The sequence below is a fragment of the Octodon degus genome, unplaced genomic scaffold (genome assembly GCF_000260255.1).
Source record: "Octodon degus isolate 3935 unplaced genomic scaffold, OctDeg1.0 scaffold00163, whole genome shotgun sequence".
NCBI classification, from domain to species: Eukaryota; Metazoa; Chordata; class Mammalia; order Rodentia; family Octodontidae; genus Octodon; species Octodon degus.
The window spans coordinates 4944101-4961179 of record NW_004524739.1 but is presented as its reverse complement, the minus strand read 5'-3'; the positions used below and the strand labels follow the sequence as shown (position 1 = coordinate 4961179).

Genomic DNA, 17079 nt, shown 5'->3' with positions numbered 1-17079 from the left:
TGCAACAAGAGTTGTAGCTTTTTAGTCTGAGAAGGTCAGTGAAATGCCCTCAGGATTTATCCTGAGATCTTGTACCTCAGATTGTAGAACCTTTGTCAGTGCAGCCATGTGGATGATCTTTTTTTTATATTTTAAAGAGAAAAAAAAAACATTTCAAAACAGGATAATAGAGTAATAATGATTAATATATTGCATATTGTACCTTTAAATTAGTTACTGAGAGTATAAGATAGAAACATTTAATTGTCTGAACTAAGAAATTAGCAGTACAGGGGCTGGCAAGATAGCTCAGCAGACTAATCAGCTCCTGCTTAAGCAAGTGCAGGAACCACAGTTCAGTCCCCAGCACCACATGCCACTCCAGCCCCGTGCCCAGGGTGGGCTAAGCCAGCCAGAGTCTGATGTAGTGGCACCCGCCTGTAATCCCAGTACTGTGGAGGCTGAAAACAGGAGGATCACCATGAGTCTGAGCTGCATAGTGAGACCCTGCAGCAACCAAATACATTTTTTAAAAAGAAATTAGCAGTACAACTATATTATCATTCATATACACATACATTTTTTGGTTTTTCGTTTGCTTTTCTCTTTTTTCCTGTTCCCCCATCCCAATTTCTCTTCCTTTTTTTTTTTTTTTTTTTTTTTTGGTGGAATCAGGTATTGAACTCAGGTCCTTGCTCTTGCCAGGGAAGCACTTATTCCACTGAGCCATCTCCCAGCCCCTCGCTTTCCTTTTGAAGTGTCTTCCCATTTTACAGTATCTATTGTAGGGCTAAGGTTTATTTCCCTTATGAGTATGGTCTCAAATTGTATCCATTTATGTACAGAAGTGTCCATCCTTCTATAAAAGCCAGACATCCTTATGGCTGGGTAGTACTCCATTATATAAAAAGACTGCATTTTTAAAGAAATAAACAGGGGAAATGGGAAAAGATATGTTTATGTATGTATGTAGGATATCTTGGATAATTCTATGGCTGATTTCTCCTGGTCTACAAAGGGGAGCAGTTGATGCTTGATTCTTTTACTTGTCCTTTTTAATTTCTTAAAACTTTTTCTTAACCAATTTTGCATGCTTATAGCTTATATCTGATAATCTGAACTAATTTGAAGACAACATTATGCAGTACAGCAACTATCCCCCCACCCCGCAAATAAAAAGATCACATCTTTTTTATTCATTCCTCAGTTGATGGACATTTGGGTTGTTTCCAAGATCAATCTAGTACAAATTTTGCTGCTTTTAATATGGGTGCATGTACATTGCTGTGGAGTGATGTTTTTAATTCTTCTGGGAAGATACCCAGAAAGGGAATGGCTGTGTCAAATGGCATCTCTAATCATAGTTTTTTCAGGAATCTTCACATTGATTTCCACAGTGATTATACTAGTCTATATTCCCACCAACAGTGGAGAAGGGTATTTTCCCTCTACAACACTGTAGGATTTGGCATTTGTTATTGATTTCTTTCTTTTTTTTTCTTTTTTTGTACTCTAGACCTTGTGCTTGCCAGGCAGGTGCTGTGCCACTAAGCTATGTTTGTGACCCTATTATTGGTTGATTTCTTGATAATAACCACTCTGGGTTGAGATGGCATTGTTTTAATTTGCATCTCTCAAATGACGGTAATATTGAACACTTTTTAATATATTTGCTGTTTATATTTCATCTGAGAAGTATATATATTCATCTCAGATATCCATTTGAGTTCTTGATATGTTCTAGATACTAATCCTTTGTCTGACAGACAGCTGGCAGACATTTTTTCCCACATTGTGAGTGGTCTTTTCACTCTGTTGGTTTCTCTTGGTGTGCAAAAGCTTTTAATAAGATGAAGGGCCAGGGTGATAGCTCAGTGGAATAAGTGCTTGCCTGGCATGCACAAGGTTGTGAGTTCAATCACTGGTACCACCAAAAACAAACAAGATGAGATCCCAGTTGTTGATTCTTTGTGATAGTTCCTGTGCAATTGGGGCTTTATTCATAAAGTCTTATACAAAATTTTTAATTTTCACAATGTTCAAATTATCCATTTTTCTCTTGTCACCTGTACTTTTAGTATTGTATCTAAAGATCCATTGCCAGACCCCAGGTCATGAAGACCGGGTTGGTTTTGTCTTAAGAATTTTTTAATTTTAAAAACTCAATTTTTTTTTTCTATACATGTTTGCTGTACATGATGGTTACATTCACCTTGGAGAGTTTGGTACATGAACATAACATCTTAATTTTTATTTCCATTGCCTTCCCTCCCTGTTTCCCCCATTTCTCAGTTGCTTTCACCTTTGCAAAAGATCTAGCTCCTGAAGCAATTAAACAGAATAACCACTTAATTGAGCAATTCTACTCCTAGTTCTTTTGTATTTTTTTAGGGAAGGGTCTACAGGGTGTTCAGGATCTCACTACTAGATCAGACTCATAGTGATCCGCCTGTTTACAGCCTCCCAAGAGCTGGGATTACAGGCATGCACCACCATGCCCAGTGTCAATCGCAGTCTCAGCATGCCCCAGGGGCAGGACTGGCATGGTAGGCCTGAGGATCAAAGCTCTGGCCCCTGCACCTGGTTGCAGGTGCTTTAATCTGCTGAGTTATTTGGCCGGCCCTATCCACTCCTAGGTCTGTATTCAAGAAATAAAAACATGTACACATAGGGCCGGGGAGATGGCTCAGTGGAATAAGCACTTCCCTGGCAAGTGCAAGGGCCTGAGTTCAATCCCCGGTTCTGCAAAACAAAACAAAACAAAAAACAACGTGTACACATAGAAAGTTAAAAAAAAAAAGAAAGTTGCACATGTTTTTGCCAAGTGTGCTAGCACATGCCTGTGATCCCAGCACCCAGAAGACTGAAGCAAGAGGATCACTGTGAATTCAAGGCCATCCTGAACCTGAACTACATAGTAAGACCCTGTCTCAAAAAACAAAGTGGCGTGTGTTTTTAACATCATTGTTCCTAATACCCAATAGATGGAAATAACCCAAACCTTCAATGGATGATCGCTAAATAAATGATATAATATTCATCCCTTCCCTTGCCTATTCTATGACTTTTTAAAGTTTATTTCTTACATTTAAGTTTGTGGCCCAGGTCCTTCATTTTATTTATCATGTAAGGTAGAAATTTTCTTTTTAATTGGTACTGTGGATTGCAGATTTAACCACTGGGCTTTCCTTGGACATGCTAGGCAAGTGCTACATTCCCAGCCTAGCTTCATTCTTACTGGGTTTGGGAGATGGTGGAGATAGAACTGCAGCCTTGGCACTGGACTACATACCCATTCCTTTTGAAATTTTTTAAGAACAATCTTGCTGAGTTTCCCAAACTGGGCTCAAACCTGCAGATTCTCCTGCATCAGCCTCCCATAGTGCTGAGATTATAACCAGGCACCACAGCTCTTAGCTTCAATCTCTTGTTTTGGTTGTTCAATTGTCACAGCATTCATTTTTTAAAAAGACTATTTGCAGGGCTGGAGAGATGGCTCAGTGGTCTAAAGCACCTACTTGGAACAAGCTTGGCAAAGCACAGGGACCGCGGTTCGATACCCCAGCACCACATGCTGGCCAGCCGCGCCCCCTGGTGGGCTGAGCTGGCCACACACACACACACACACACACACACACACCCCATAAATAAATGTTAAAAAAAAAAAGACTATTTGCAGGGCCAGGGAGATAGCTCAGTAGAATAAGTGCTTGCCTGGCAAGCACAGGGTCCTGAGTTCAATCCCTGGTACGGGGTGGGGGTGGGGGACTATTTGCATGCTACAAACTAGCCCTATCCCTGGGCGCACTAATCCACTAAGACCAGGTGGAGTGGTAGCACTCGCCTGTAATATCAGCACTGGGGAGCTGAAAACAAGAGGATCACCGAGTCTGAGCTACATAGTAAGACCTGTACCAAATACATTAAAAATTTTTTTTAATTAATTTTTTAAAATAAAAAGACTGCATACTTTTATTTTTTGTTGAAAAGTAGATACTTACTAAGGGTTTTTCTTTTTTTTTTTTTTTTTTTTTTTTTTTTTCTTTTTTTTTCGCGGAACTGGGGATTGAACTCAGGCCCTTGCGCATGCCAGGGAAGCGCTTATTCCACTGAGCCATCTCCCCCGCCCTCTTTCTTTTCATTGATTGGTTGATTGATTGATTTGAAACAGAATTTAACTATATTGCCCAAGCTGGACTTGAACTGATTACCTCCTGAGTAGCTGGGACTATAAAGGTACTCCATTGCACCCAATTTTATTTGGTGACTTATTGAACTAATTTTGTAAACCCTTTATTATATTTTACTACTGAAATCTTTTTCTGTTAGCTTTGTGTTCAGCTGTGGCAGTCGTTGTGATTGACTCTGTGTGTTAGATCTTGTTGCCTTCAAATCTTGACCAGGCAGATTGCAGTTCCAGGTTATCTTTTACTTTGGGCTTATGCAGACCCTGAAAGTCAACCAGAGGTGAGAGCTTAAGGCCTTCTCTGGTCTTTTCTGAGTCTACAAGTGGCTTTCTAGATTCCCTGGGATGTGTCCAAGCTCTTCATAGTGTGTAAACCACCACCCCCATCCCCCATTTTCTCCTTCCTCAGCCTTTTCCTCCCAAGCATTTTGGTTACCCTGCTTGATCTATTAGTCCTTGCCCCGGTCATCAGAGACAATTGCATTTGTCTTTAAATGTTAGGCAAAATAAATGTAAACCAGTCAAGCTCATCCTTCGGAGAGCCACCAGATGTGAAGAAAAAAAAAAAAACAACCAGTAGCACAGTTGGTTGACAATAAGGATTAAAGTCCTTCTGAGAGCTCCCTCCAGTGAGGAGCTTATACTGAGAATGTTGGCTGTTGTCTTCAAAGCCCTTGGGGAGCAGAGATCAGAACTGGAATAGGCTGAAACACTGCAGAGATCTCTTGCTAGTTCACTTGAGTGGTCTTATTTTTTTATGGTTTTCCCCTTCAATTAGTTTATTTAATTCTGATAGAGTTAATTCGGATTTTTTTTTGTGTGTGTAACAAAATTAGGTACTTTGTAAAGAGGCAGGCTTTTTGATATTCCTATTATCATTTTTCACTGACTTTCCCACTTCAAAACTATAGGTTAGGGGCCAACGAGATGCTCTGCTGCAAGCACAGGGATTGCAGTTCAATCCTTAGCACCACATACTGTGCCAGCCATACCCCTAAGGTGGGCTGAGCTGGCCACAGAGTGACAGTGGCATAGGCTTGTAATCCCAGCTCTGGGGAGGCTGAAAAACGGGGATCACGAGTCCAAGCTACATAGTGAGAGCCTGTAACAACCAGATACATGGGGGGGGACTGAAAAGACTTTTTGAAAATACAGGTTATAGCTGGTAATGAGCTACAACCTGCAGTTTGCATAACAATTATGAAGTCAGCAGGTAAAAGACTTCTACTCTGAGGACATATTGATTATGTATGTTTATTGTTTTTTTTTTTATTGTGTGAGTTTGAGTGTTTTGTTTTGTTTTGAAGACAGTATCGCGCTAAGTTGCCATGCTGGCCTCGGATTTGCGGTCCTTTTGTCTTAACCTCACAGGTGGTGGGAATATAGATGCATACCACCATTCCTGGCTTTATTTTTAAAGACAGGGTCTCAGCCAGGCATGGTGACATACACCTGTGGTAATTTCAGCTCTTGGGAGGCTGACACAGGAAGATTGCCATGAGTTTTACAGAGAGGCCAACCTGAATTACATAGTGAGACCTTGTCTCACACACACCCCTCCAAAAAAAAGAAAGACAGGGTCCTGGAAGTCCTAGCCTCAACCATTCGTCCTGCCTCAGCAGAGTAGCAGTGACTATACACATGTGTTATTTATTCATACTTTAACAAAGGAGGCTGAGCAAAGCACAGTAGCATAAGCCTATAGTTCCAGCTATTTAGGTAGCTGAGGCAGGTGAAACTGAAAACTTAAAGTGATAAACTTTCAAATACATTGCCAAAATTATGATGATCTTTTTCATAATTTCAGAAAAATTTCTGAATGAGGTCCCTATTAGAGATATACAGAGTCCTTCAATTCAGGAATATACTGTGTGATTGTTTCTTAGAGTAATGTTAACTAATAGACTCCCTTTGCCTTTTCTTTAGCTCTGGGACATCCGGAAGAAAGCAGCCATCCAGACCTTTCAAAACACATACCAGGTGTTAGCTGTGACCTTTAATGACACAAGTGATCAGATTATCTCTGGTGGAATAGACAATGATATCAAGGTATGTCTGCTGTATGTGGTATAGTTGCCTTTCACCTATTTACGCTCACTGAAACAAGCCATTGCAAACTTCTAAGACTGGTGGCTTAGCACTTAGTACCATCTGAAAAGATAGCACTAACTTGAAGTTTTCCTTCTTTCCTGACTTCCTAAATCACAGGTTACATGGTAGCTCATCCAGATGCCCTCAAGGACCAGGCAGTTAATATGAATCAGTGTGAAGTCCCTGAGTAAAGGACTGTATTGAAAGCAGTGTTTTGGGGCCGGGGAGATGGCTCAGTAGAATAAGCGCTTGCCTGGCAAGTGCAAGGGTCTTAGTTCAATCCCCAGTTCCACAAAAAAAAAAAAAACAATGTTTCATTCCCTGCTTAAAAAAAAAACACTTAAAATCTTTTCTTTTTTTTTGGTCTTGGTCTGATAAGATAGTGGTAAATCAGTTTGTGATTCTCTGCCTTCATCTCCTAAGGTATTTCTTTTTGATACCAAAGCAGTCTTGTAAACTGTCTAAGAATGAGAATTAATGATATACTGAAGGGCTGGCCAAATAACTCAGCGGATTGAAGTGTTTGCAAGCAGGTGCAGGGGCCAGGGGTTTGATTCCTAGGCCTGCAATGCCACCCCCGCCCTGGGGGCACGCTGAGAAGGCATTTGAGAATGAGTGTGGTGTAATCCCAGCACTTGGTAATCTGTAAACAGACGGATCACTGAGTCCAATCTAGTAGTGAGACCCTGAACACCCTGTAGGCCCTTCCCTAAAATACAAAAAATAATAATGATGATGATGTTACTGGAGAAAAAGCCAGTACACCATGAAGCAGTACAAGTTAAGAGTTGTTTAAGCTTTCAAGGTGTATGTGTGTTTGTTTGTTTGTTTGTTTGTTTGTTTGTTTTTGGCAGTGTTTCACTGTATAATCCAGGCAGGCTTTGAACTCACTATGTAGCCCAGCCTGGCCTCAAACTCAAGGTGACCCTCCTACTTTGGCCTCCCAAGTACAAGAATTAGAGGTGTGCACTACCCTGTGTGGCCGGGTAGTGCCTGTAAGTACGACTTTAGCCCTTCTCTCCTGTGTACTGCATACCATCAATTTTCCCAGATCTTATTTTCCTACTTATTTTCTCTTCTGCTTTTCTACTTTTTTCTCATTTGGGTTTGATTGTGCCATGTTGCCTTGCTGTTTTTCTGTGGGTCTTCCCCTTCACAACTGTACTTCTGTAAAAAGGTAATAGTGGTAATGATAATCCTGTTACTATTTAACGCTTCCATAGCACTGTTATATTGCCATCCTTAAAGCTTAATACTATTAATGCCATTTTGCAGATGAAAGAGTCAGAGCCAGGTGTGGTGATATATGCCTAGAAGCCCAGTGTTCTGGGAGACTGAGGCAAAGAAATCACTGCAGACCACCTGGCCTCTGCTTCCATTGCTCATGGTGCTGTTTTCAAAGTCAACAGTGATCTTCTGTTGCTAATTCCTATGGATCCTTTTTTTTTTTTTTTTTTTTTTGTTCCTCGAATGCCTTCAGGGCACTTTTGGCCAGCTGGAGAGGTGTGAGGTTCGAACTCCAGCAACCTGAGGCTGACAGCTTTGTGGAAGCAGCCACCTAAAGGCCTGAGCTAGGGCCAGGCCCCCCTATGGATCCTTTTAATCTTTTTTTTTCTAGTACCTTTGAACTCAGGATCTTGCACTTGCCAGGCAAGCGCTTATTCTACTGAGCTATCTCCCCGGCCCAGTCTTTTTTTTTTTTTTTTCTTAACACAATTATCTTACATCTTCAGCCATTCATCATCTTTTTTTGGTTTATTATTGGAGTATCCAATAATTTAAGCTTGGCATGGTGGTATATACCTATAATCCACTGCACTGAAAGGCTGAGGCAAAAGGATCACAAGTTTAAGTCCAACTTAGGCAACTTGGTGACTTTGCAAGATTTTGTCTCTGATTTAAAGGGGAAGGGTAGTTCAGAGCAAGGTCCTGAATTCAGTCCACAGTTCTGGGGGGTGGTCAGTAATTTGTTAAGTGACAACCATATTGCTGAATGTTCATGTTTCATGCGTATCATGGTCAGAAGTTACGCTGCTGTGGGCATATTTGCATGAAATGTTCTTTACTTGTTTCCTTTGACTACATTTCCAGTTAAAAACCAATGTGAAAAGAGGAATCAAAATATACCATATATAGGTACAAATTCATTATGATGAATATGATCATTATGTATATCTAAAATGTACCAATAAGCTTATTTTTTAAAAAATCACATGTTGAGGAGCTAGCTCAGTGCTAGAGCATTTGCCTAGCATCCATAAGATCATGGATTTTATCGCCAAGACCATTAAAAAAAATTAATATAAAGATGCTTCAGATTTTGGATTGTTTGTAGCAGCAGAAGTTAATATAGAGTATTTCAAATCAGGTTGCTGTAGTTTTTTCCCCTCCATAAAAGACGTGCTGGACAGATATGAGAGTTTATTAGAATTTAGTCTCCTCCTATCTAAAAATAGCCTGTTACATGCTTAGGGGAGAGTAATTGCCCTTCAACCTAGAAACTCCTAATTATCCTCAGGCTTTACAACTTTTGTAAACAGACAAAAGATAGTTATTGGGGATTGAACTCAGGACCCTGCACTTGCCAGGCAGGTGCTTATTCTACTGAGCTATCTCCCGGTCTCTCTCCCCCTCCCCCCAGCTTCCTTTTTAATCAGAAACAGACTCAGGGAGTGTCAAACCTGAATGAGACCTTAAATGCTTGGTCCATCCCTGTTTTATAGGTGACTAAGGTGAGGCCCTAAAAGGTTAACTGATGTGACTCAGTTTGCATTGTCAGTCAGTGGTAGAACCAGGATCAGGGAGGGCCCTATCTTCCCAGCCTGATAATCTCTGTACTCTGACTTGTTGCCTCTAGTCAATCAGTAGGTAACCTTGAAGGTGCTCACCATTCTTGAGCACTTGCTTGTGCCTCAAAGAGGCCTCCATTTGTGCCTCAAAGAGCCTAGTTCTCAGGCTGGAGGTATAGCTCAGCAATAGAGTACTTGTTTAGCATGCACAAGGCCTGCTTTGATCCCCAGCACCAAGCTATAAATAAATAAAAACTTAGTTCTTGTTTGCTTCTCAAATAGCACTGCCTGTTTTTCAAACAAAAATAGTGAATGGGAGCCCCTTTTGTGAGCATATATGACGTTCTTGCCAGTCTCTGGGGACTTTCTTCCTGGTGTTATAGGAAGTCAGAGGAAAATGAAACAAAAGAATTCTGCTTGAGGGTTTGAAGGTCTGACTGGCAGTCTTTTGGTGTTTTGTGTAATCCTGAGCTCTAGGTAAGGTGGGAGTTTAGTTGGTAGGTTTTTGTTATGTATTGGTTAAAGGGATAAAATAGATGCTTTGGTTTACTACTCTGGTCTGATCTCTTCAGTTGTCTAAGCCAGAAAAATCTTTTCCAGAATGCAAATCTACCCAACTAATTCCCCTACTCTGAATCTTTTTATGACTTCACAGTTAGAGATAAAGTCAAAGGCAGGCGTGTATAACCTCTGTGGGTGGTCTCTACTATATACTTCTCAAGCATGATCTGCTGCCTTCTCTGTGCCTAAGTCCCTAAAATCTAGTAATTTTGTCATGTCTTGCTTTCACATATCACCTTTGCCTACAAGTCTGGTTCTACTTTGTCTAAATAAAAGCGTATTTCCTTCTCCTTCCCTGCTTCTACAGGTGCTTTGCTCTCTGTGCTTCCCTCTCACTCTTATTCCTGTTCCACAGGAGAGCTAATCCTGTCTTCACTGCTCACCCTGGTGTAGGCGTCTCAGCACTTGTTTACATGTGTTTCTTTGATGGACTGAATGCTCCTTGATAGCAGGAACTCTGTCTTTTGATCTCTGACAGTGCCAGCCTCTACTAATCAACTGCCCAAATGTTCATTGAACAGCTGATTGGAACGTTTGCAAAATGTTTTGCTTAAATTACTGTTGTCACTTCTTCTGTGGCAAATTCCGGATACTCTTTGGCCCTGCACAAAGAAGGGATGCAGGCCTCTAGGAGAAAAGTCTAGAAATAGCACACAAGTGCTGAGATTGATGGCAAAGTAGAGTCTGTCCTACTTGTTACTAAGCTGTATATTTCAGTGGTGCCTTCTCTGAAGAAAAGGGAAAAGAGCTTGAACAAAGTGTCAGCTGTCTCAGACTATCTTGATTAATGAGTTGGTAAATGTCCCAACCCTTCTAAAAATGATCATTTTAGTGTGTGGATACCTCACATTTTTGGGTAAGGAAAAGTGCCTTACTTTAGGAGATAGCAAAAATTTTATTACATACAAAAGTTACATGTTTCATTACATGAAAAATTACATGCCGTATTAAATAAAATTTGGGGAAAAGTTTGTGTACAAGTGACCTTCACAGAATTGCTTTTCTTTTTCCATGTGACATCCACAGTTTCAGTTGATGTTGATCTTATATAGTTACGGTATATAGGTACTGTTTTGTGTTTTCCTTCTTAGCTTAATAGTTTATTATATAAGTTTTTATGTTTAGGCTTCAAAGTTATTTTTAGGAACTGCTTAATAATAGCTGCCAGTTTTTGAAGGTATGCTATGTGCCAGGCATATGCAAAGCATTCTTATTATCCTTGTAACAGCCATGAAAAGTAGATATTGGTATTTCTGTCTTCCTGGACAGGGTCACAAAGGATTGGCAGCCCAGTAACACATAAGTCTTATACATCCTGATCTTAAACCTCCTCTTTTCTTCCTTTCCTCCTCTCCTTCCCTACTTCAGGTGCTTTGCTCTCTGGGAATGTTTCCCTTTCTTATCCCTGTTCCACAGGAGAGCTGATCCCGTCTTCACTACCCACCCTGCTGTATGCTTCTCAGTACTTGTTTACATGTGTTTCCTTGCTGGACTGAATGAATGTTCCTTGACAGCAGGGACTCTGTCTTTTTTAATCTCCGACAGTGCCAGCCTCTAATCAACTGCCCAAATGTTCATTGAGCAGCTGATTGGAACATTTGCAAAATGTTTTGCTTAAATTATTATTGTAGTCACTCTGGCAAATTCCAAATACTGCAAAAAATCTTGGCCAGGTGTAGTGGTACACGCCTGCTCCTGAGGCAGGAAGTTTGCCATGAGTTCAAGACTGGCCTGATGTATGTAGTGAGTTCAAGACCAAATGAATGAATGAAAAGTCTTATGCATCAAAAGTTTTCATGTTGAAGTTACAGAATTTTAAATGTAAATAATTGTAATGACTTTTCAAATTACATGTTTATTAATGTATTCTAATAATTTCTTTGTAGTGGCTAAGAATTACTGTTCAAGCTTGGAACGGGTGGTTTGAGACAGGGTCTTGCTAGGTAGTCCGGACTTGATTTGAACTCGTCCTGGATGGTCTCAAGCCGGAAGCAATCCTCCATTTCATCTCTGCTTAAATTTATTATTTTGAGATGAGGTCTTGCTAGCTCACTGAGTTACCCAAACTTGGCAGTCCCCTTGCCTTACCTCCTTAGGGTGCTGGGATCATAGGCGTATATCACCATGCTGAATTATTTTTTATTAGATTTCGTCTTAATATTTGATAATTAATTTATATTTTTCCAGTTAAATGTAGTAACTTTGCCTCCCTCTTTAGAGAGACAAAAGTTTTTTCTGCATAACAGAAATCCTGTATTTTGTACTGAAGTAATATTTGATCCAGAACCAGGTTTTATGTTGTTTTTTTGTTTTTGTGGCCAGCTCGGCTCACCCTGGGGGCAGGGCTAGTGCAACATATGGTACCAGCAATCCAACCACAGTCCTTACTCTTGCCTAAGCAGGCGCTTTAGACCACTGAGCTGTCTCACCAGCCCCAGAGACAGATTTAAGGAGAGAATCCATTTCTCTAGGCAGTTGATTCCTGAGTAATTCTATTTCCCTGCTATATCTCAGTTTGATTTCTGAGAGCATTATTTTGTTTTTGCAGGTCTGGGACCTACGCCAGAACAAGCTAACCTATACCATGAGAGGCCATGCAGATTCAGTTACTGGTCTGAGTTTAAGTTCTGAAGGTTCTTACCTCTTGTCCAATGCAATGGATAATACAGGTAACTTTGGAGAGGAATACACTTCCAAGATCCATTTTCTGTGGACACTTAAGAAAAGTGTTAAAAATTGAGGGGAGGGCCAGGGAGATGGCTCAGTGGAATAAGTGCTTCCCTGGCAAGCGCAAGGGACTAAGTTCAATTCCCAGTTCCACCAAAAAAAAATTAAATAAATGAATAAATAAATAAAAATTGAGGGGAGAGGGCCTGTGGTGTGTTTGAGCAGTAGAAATGTAGCATGTACAATGCCCTGGATTTGATCCACAGCGCCACAAAAACAAGGAAGAAAATGTGTAATGAGATAAATGAGAGTCCAAGAGTTGAGTATGAGCCACAGAGTATTCCAGGCAGTTGGGAGAAATGACATAAGGAAAAAAGCTTTAGAGATGATCCAAAATCCAGTATTCTAGTGCCATATATACCTTAAACAACCTTATACATAGCCTGTGGACATCAATTTCTATGTGGTTGGGGCTGGTGAGATGGCTCAGTGGTCTAAAGCACCTACTTGGAACAAGCTTAGCAGAGCACAGGGACCGCGGTTCAATCCCCCAGCACCACATGCCAGCCAGCCCCGCCCCTGGTGGGCTGAGCTGGACACACACACACACACACACACAGAATAAATGTAAAAAATTAAAAAATAAAAAATAAAATAAAACAATTTCTATGTGGTTAAAAATTAGAGGTTATTTACATTAGGCTAAATGCTGTAGTATGCAGTGAATGCAAGATATAACTGGTTAGATTAATGAGAAATTTGAGTCCTGTGGTCCATCAAAGGCAGTTTTCCAGTGTTTGCCGAGAGCACCGTATGTGGGTGATGAGTAGACCAGTATGCTGTCTTCTGATGTGTGTCTTCCTTCCCCACATGTAAAGCATTGATGTGAAAAGAAGTCCTCATTAAAATACCAGCACTCTTTGGGTTTGGGTCATAGCTCAGTGGCTAAGTGTTTCTCTATCATGCATGAAGCCCTCGCGTGAAGCCCTCGGCCCAATTCCAAAACAAAACAAAACAACATTATGGATTTACACAAACATATGCTCTTTTGTTTTTTGAGTTGCAGGGTGGGAATGTCAATTTACTAAAGAAGAGAAAAAAGTAATTTGTGGGATTATATTGCTTAATATTGGGGGAGGCTAGAAATGCCCCTGGTATAAAATTTACAAGCTTATCAGGAACAAAACTGTGCTGACACCTTGTAACAAAAACAGTACCTGGAATTCAGTGGATACTCAGTAAATACTTGTTTTTTGGGGTTTTTTTATTATATTTATGTATGTATGTGTGTGTGTGTGTGGGTGGGTGGGTGGGTGGCCAGCTCAGCCCACCAGGGGGCGGGACTGTCTGGCATGTGGTGCTGGGGGATTGAACTGTGGTCCCTGTGCTTTGCTAAGCTTGTTCTAAGTAGGTGCTTTAGACCACTGAGCCATCTCACCAGCCCAATACTTGTTGAATAATTGAACATCTTTACTTTCCCGAGTATATTCACCTCTCAGTAGCAAACTGTCATGCACGGCTTTGCCTTTTTTTTTTTTTTTTTTTTTTTTGAGACAGAGTCTTGCTGTGCAGTTCAGGCTGGCCTTGAACTAACTTTGTAGCCCAGGCTGGTGTCAAACTCATGACAATCCTCCTGCGTCAGCCTCCCAAGCACTGGGATTACATTTATGCACCATCACACCCAGCAGCTTTGCCTTTTTATAATTGTCTAACTCTTAACTGTTGGTATTACTTTTTCACACTCAAATAAAATGACATTTCTCAAATTTCTCTGTAGGATTAGTTTCAGTTAAAGTAACTTTAGCTGTTGCTTACAGTAGATGTGTATATGCATATCTTGATGTCAGTGGATTTACCATTGACTACTTCTAGCATCCTTTGTAATAAAGAACAGTAGGAAAAAAAAAAAAAAGAACAGTAGGGTTCCCAAAATGGTTATTAGAATGATGATAAAAATGTTTTGGTTGGGCCAGCCAGATAGCTCAGTAAATTAAAGCACCTACCTGCTTAGGCAGATGTAATGACAGAGTTTGATCCCCACCATGCCATGCTGTGAGACAGCCATTGAGACTGGGTGTGGTGGTGCATGCCTGTAATTGGGAGCCTGAAAACAGGAGGATCACTACGGGTCCGATCTACATAGTGAGAGCCTGTAGATCTTGTCCTAAATACAGGGGGGTGGGGGGGGGGTGGAGAGGAACCTTTTCATACATATCATCTCATTTGATCCTCAAAATAGATGTTTTAAAAGTAACATCGGTGTTTTGTTTTTGAGACAAGGTCTAGCTATGTAGTTCAGACTCTCCTTGAACTTAACTATGCAGAACAGGAGACCAAGACAACTTCACTATTTACCTAACGTTACTTATTTAGAGAGAGAGAAAATTAGATTCAGGATCACATTTTCTAGAGCTGAGGATGTAGCTCAATGGAGCAACACTTGCCTAGCATGCACAAGATGTTTGGTTATATCCCTAGCACATACAAGAACAGAAGGAAATTGTTCAGATGTTTGGATTCTTGGTACAGTATTCTTTTGCTGTATTGGTCTTGCAGAGCTTTAGACTGAAGGGCCGATATGAGAATAATTAGGTAAGGTTAATTTTAAGTTTGGTTCTTACAAATTCATTACTGTAATTGCTATAGATGGTATTTAGGTTGTCATAATGGGGGCTGGGGAGATAGCTCAGTAGAATAACTGCTTTCCTGGCAAGTGCAAGGTCTTGAGTTCAATCCTTGGTACCACAAAAAAAAAAAAGATTGTTATTAATGAAGCTTTGCTGAATAGGACTCTTGGCAGAAGAATGATTCTCAGAATGCCTTTGGAATTAGTATCATACCAACAGGACATGGTAGCACACACTTGTAATCCCAGCATTTGGGAGGCTGAGGCAAGAGGATTGCTACAAATTCAAGGCCAGACTGAACTACATAATCAGACCCTGTCTTAAAGAAAAAGAAATTAGGGGGCCAGGGAGATAGCCCAATGGAATAAGCACTTCCCTGGCAAGTGCAAGGGCCTGAGTTCAATCCCCAGTTCTGCCAAAGGAAAAAAAAAAAAAAAAAGGAAATAGAAATTAGTGTCATACCTTTCTGCATTCTGTTGTAGATTCCCACCAATGTATTTGCTTTTTTCTTTCCCACCCTCAGCTTTCCTCTCTGTCTTAGTTCTAGTTAATAGTGTTTTAATATATTTTACTTCCACTAGAAGAAGAAATGTTTGTGACAGGTACCAACAGTGGTGGCACACACCTCTAATCCCAACACTTGGGAAGCTGAAGCAGGAGAATCACCATGAGTTCAAGGCTAACTTGGGCAATAAAATGAGTTCCCGGGAAGCCTGCACTACAAAGCTAGACCTTATCTCAAAAAAAAAAAAAAAAAAAAAGCAAAAGATTTTGATAAGTAGTAATATGTCATGTTGGACCTTCTGTACCTGGGAAATAGCATTTGTCAGTGATATTATACTAGATTCAGCCTGGTTCTCAGGAGGCCTCTGACTGATAGTTTGCTTGTTGATTGGTTTGGATTTGTTTTGCAGTACGTGTCTGGGATGTCCGACCATTTGCTCCTAAAGAGAGATGTGTGAAGATATTTCAAGGAAATGTGCACAACTTTGAAAAGGTGAGTGCTCTGTGACAGAACGACTTTACTGTCCATTTGATTGAAAGAAAAATAAGTGTGGTTTTGATAAAAATGGGTCACATTCTACTAACTGTTCTTATCAAAATGGTTCTTATGGGAAATAAAATAGGTGTATCAGAGGAGACAGTCTTATAACCAGATGGTGACGAGGCCAGCCCAGGAACTGAAGAACTTCAGACACCACCATACCCAAACCAGGATACTCCTAGTCTTTTATTCCACCCTCTTAGATTAGTGTTCATATAGGACTCAGATCCTTTTAGCTATTACCCAAATGATCTCTGTCATCTTCCCAGTTCTCATTTATTAGAACCTGACTGTACACCCCTCTCTTCTGTAAGCACCATGGTCCAGGTTTTTAGAGAGGGAATTTTTCTCATGCCTTCCAGTTGCCAGGTTAGCTCTGTTGGAACAGCTTTTCCCCTCAAAAATCTGTTAATAGGGGTTGGGGTGATAGCTCAGTGGAACAAGTGCTTGCTTGGCAAGCGCAAGTACATGAGTTCAATCCCTGATACCACCAAAAAAAAATCTGTTAATAGAGAATTAATACTTTTGAGGACTCATTAACATTGTTTCACTTTTATAAGTCTTTATTTATTTTTTTTGTATTTAGTATAGGATTTATAGGGTCTCACTATGTAGATTGGACTCTTTCTTAGTGATCCACCTGTGTTCAGCCTCCTAAGCACTGGGATTACAGGGGCATGTCACCACCTCAGGGTGCCCCAGGGGCAGGGCCGGCACAGCACACTGGTGATTGAACCCCAGTCCCAGTGCTGTCTGCCTCAGCAGGCGCTTTAATCCGCTGAGCTATTTGCCTGGCCCTTATAAGTCTTTTTTTTTTAAATTGAGTTTGATTTTATTTTTACTTCAAGACAGAGAATGAGGGCCAGCCAGATGGCTGAGTGGACTAAAGCGCCTGCTTAGGCAGAGCATAGTGGCTGGGGTTCAGTCCCCAGCATGTTGTGCTGGCCCCACCCCTGGGGCACGCTGAGATGGCGATTGAGACTGGGCGTGGTGGCACACCCCTGTAATCCCAGTGCTTGGGAGGCTGAACACGGGAGAATCACTATAAGTCCAGTTTACATAGTGAGACCCTATAGACCCTGCCCTACTAAATACATTTAAAAAAAAAGACAATGAAGGGGGCTGGAGAGATGG

At 40.8% G+C, this 17079-nt stretch overlaps 1 protein-coding gene across 1 annotated transcript in view; it reads left to right on the top strand.

The window, feature by feature from the left end:
• Positions 1-17079, top strand: part of Snrnp40 (small nuclear ribonucleoprotein U5 subunit 40) — a 39287-nt gene that overhangs the window by 16259 nt on the left and 5949 nt on the right. Inside the window, exons 5-7 of the mRNA XM_004642923.2 lie at positions 6092-6214; positions 12155-12275; positions 15815-15897. Coding sequence (XP_004642980.1) covers positions 6092-6214; positions 12155-12275; positions 15815-15897 — 327 coding nt within the window. The remainder of the gene's footprint in view (positions 1-6091; positions 6215-12154; positions 12276-15814; positions 15898-17079) is intronic.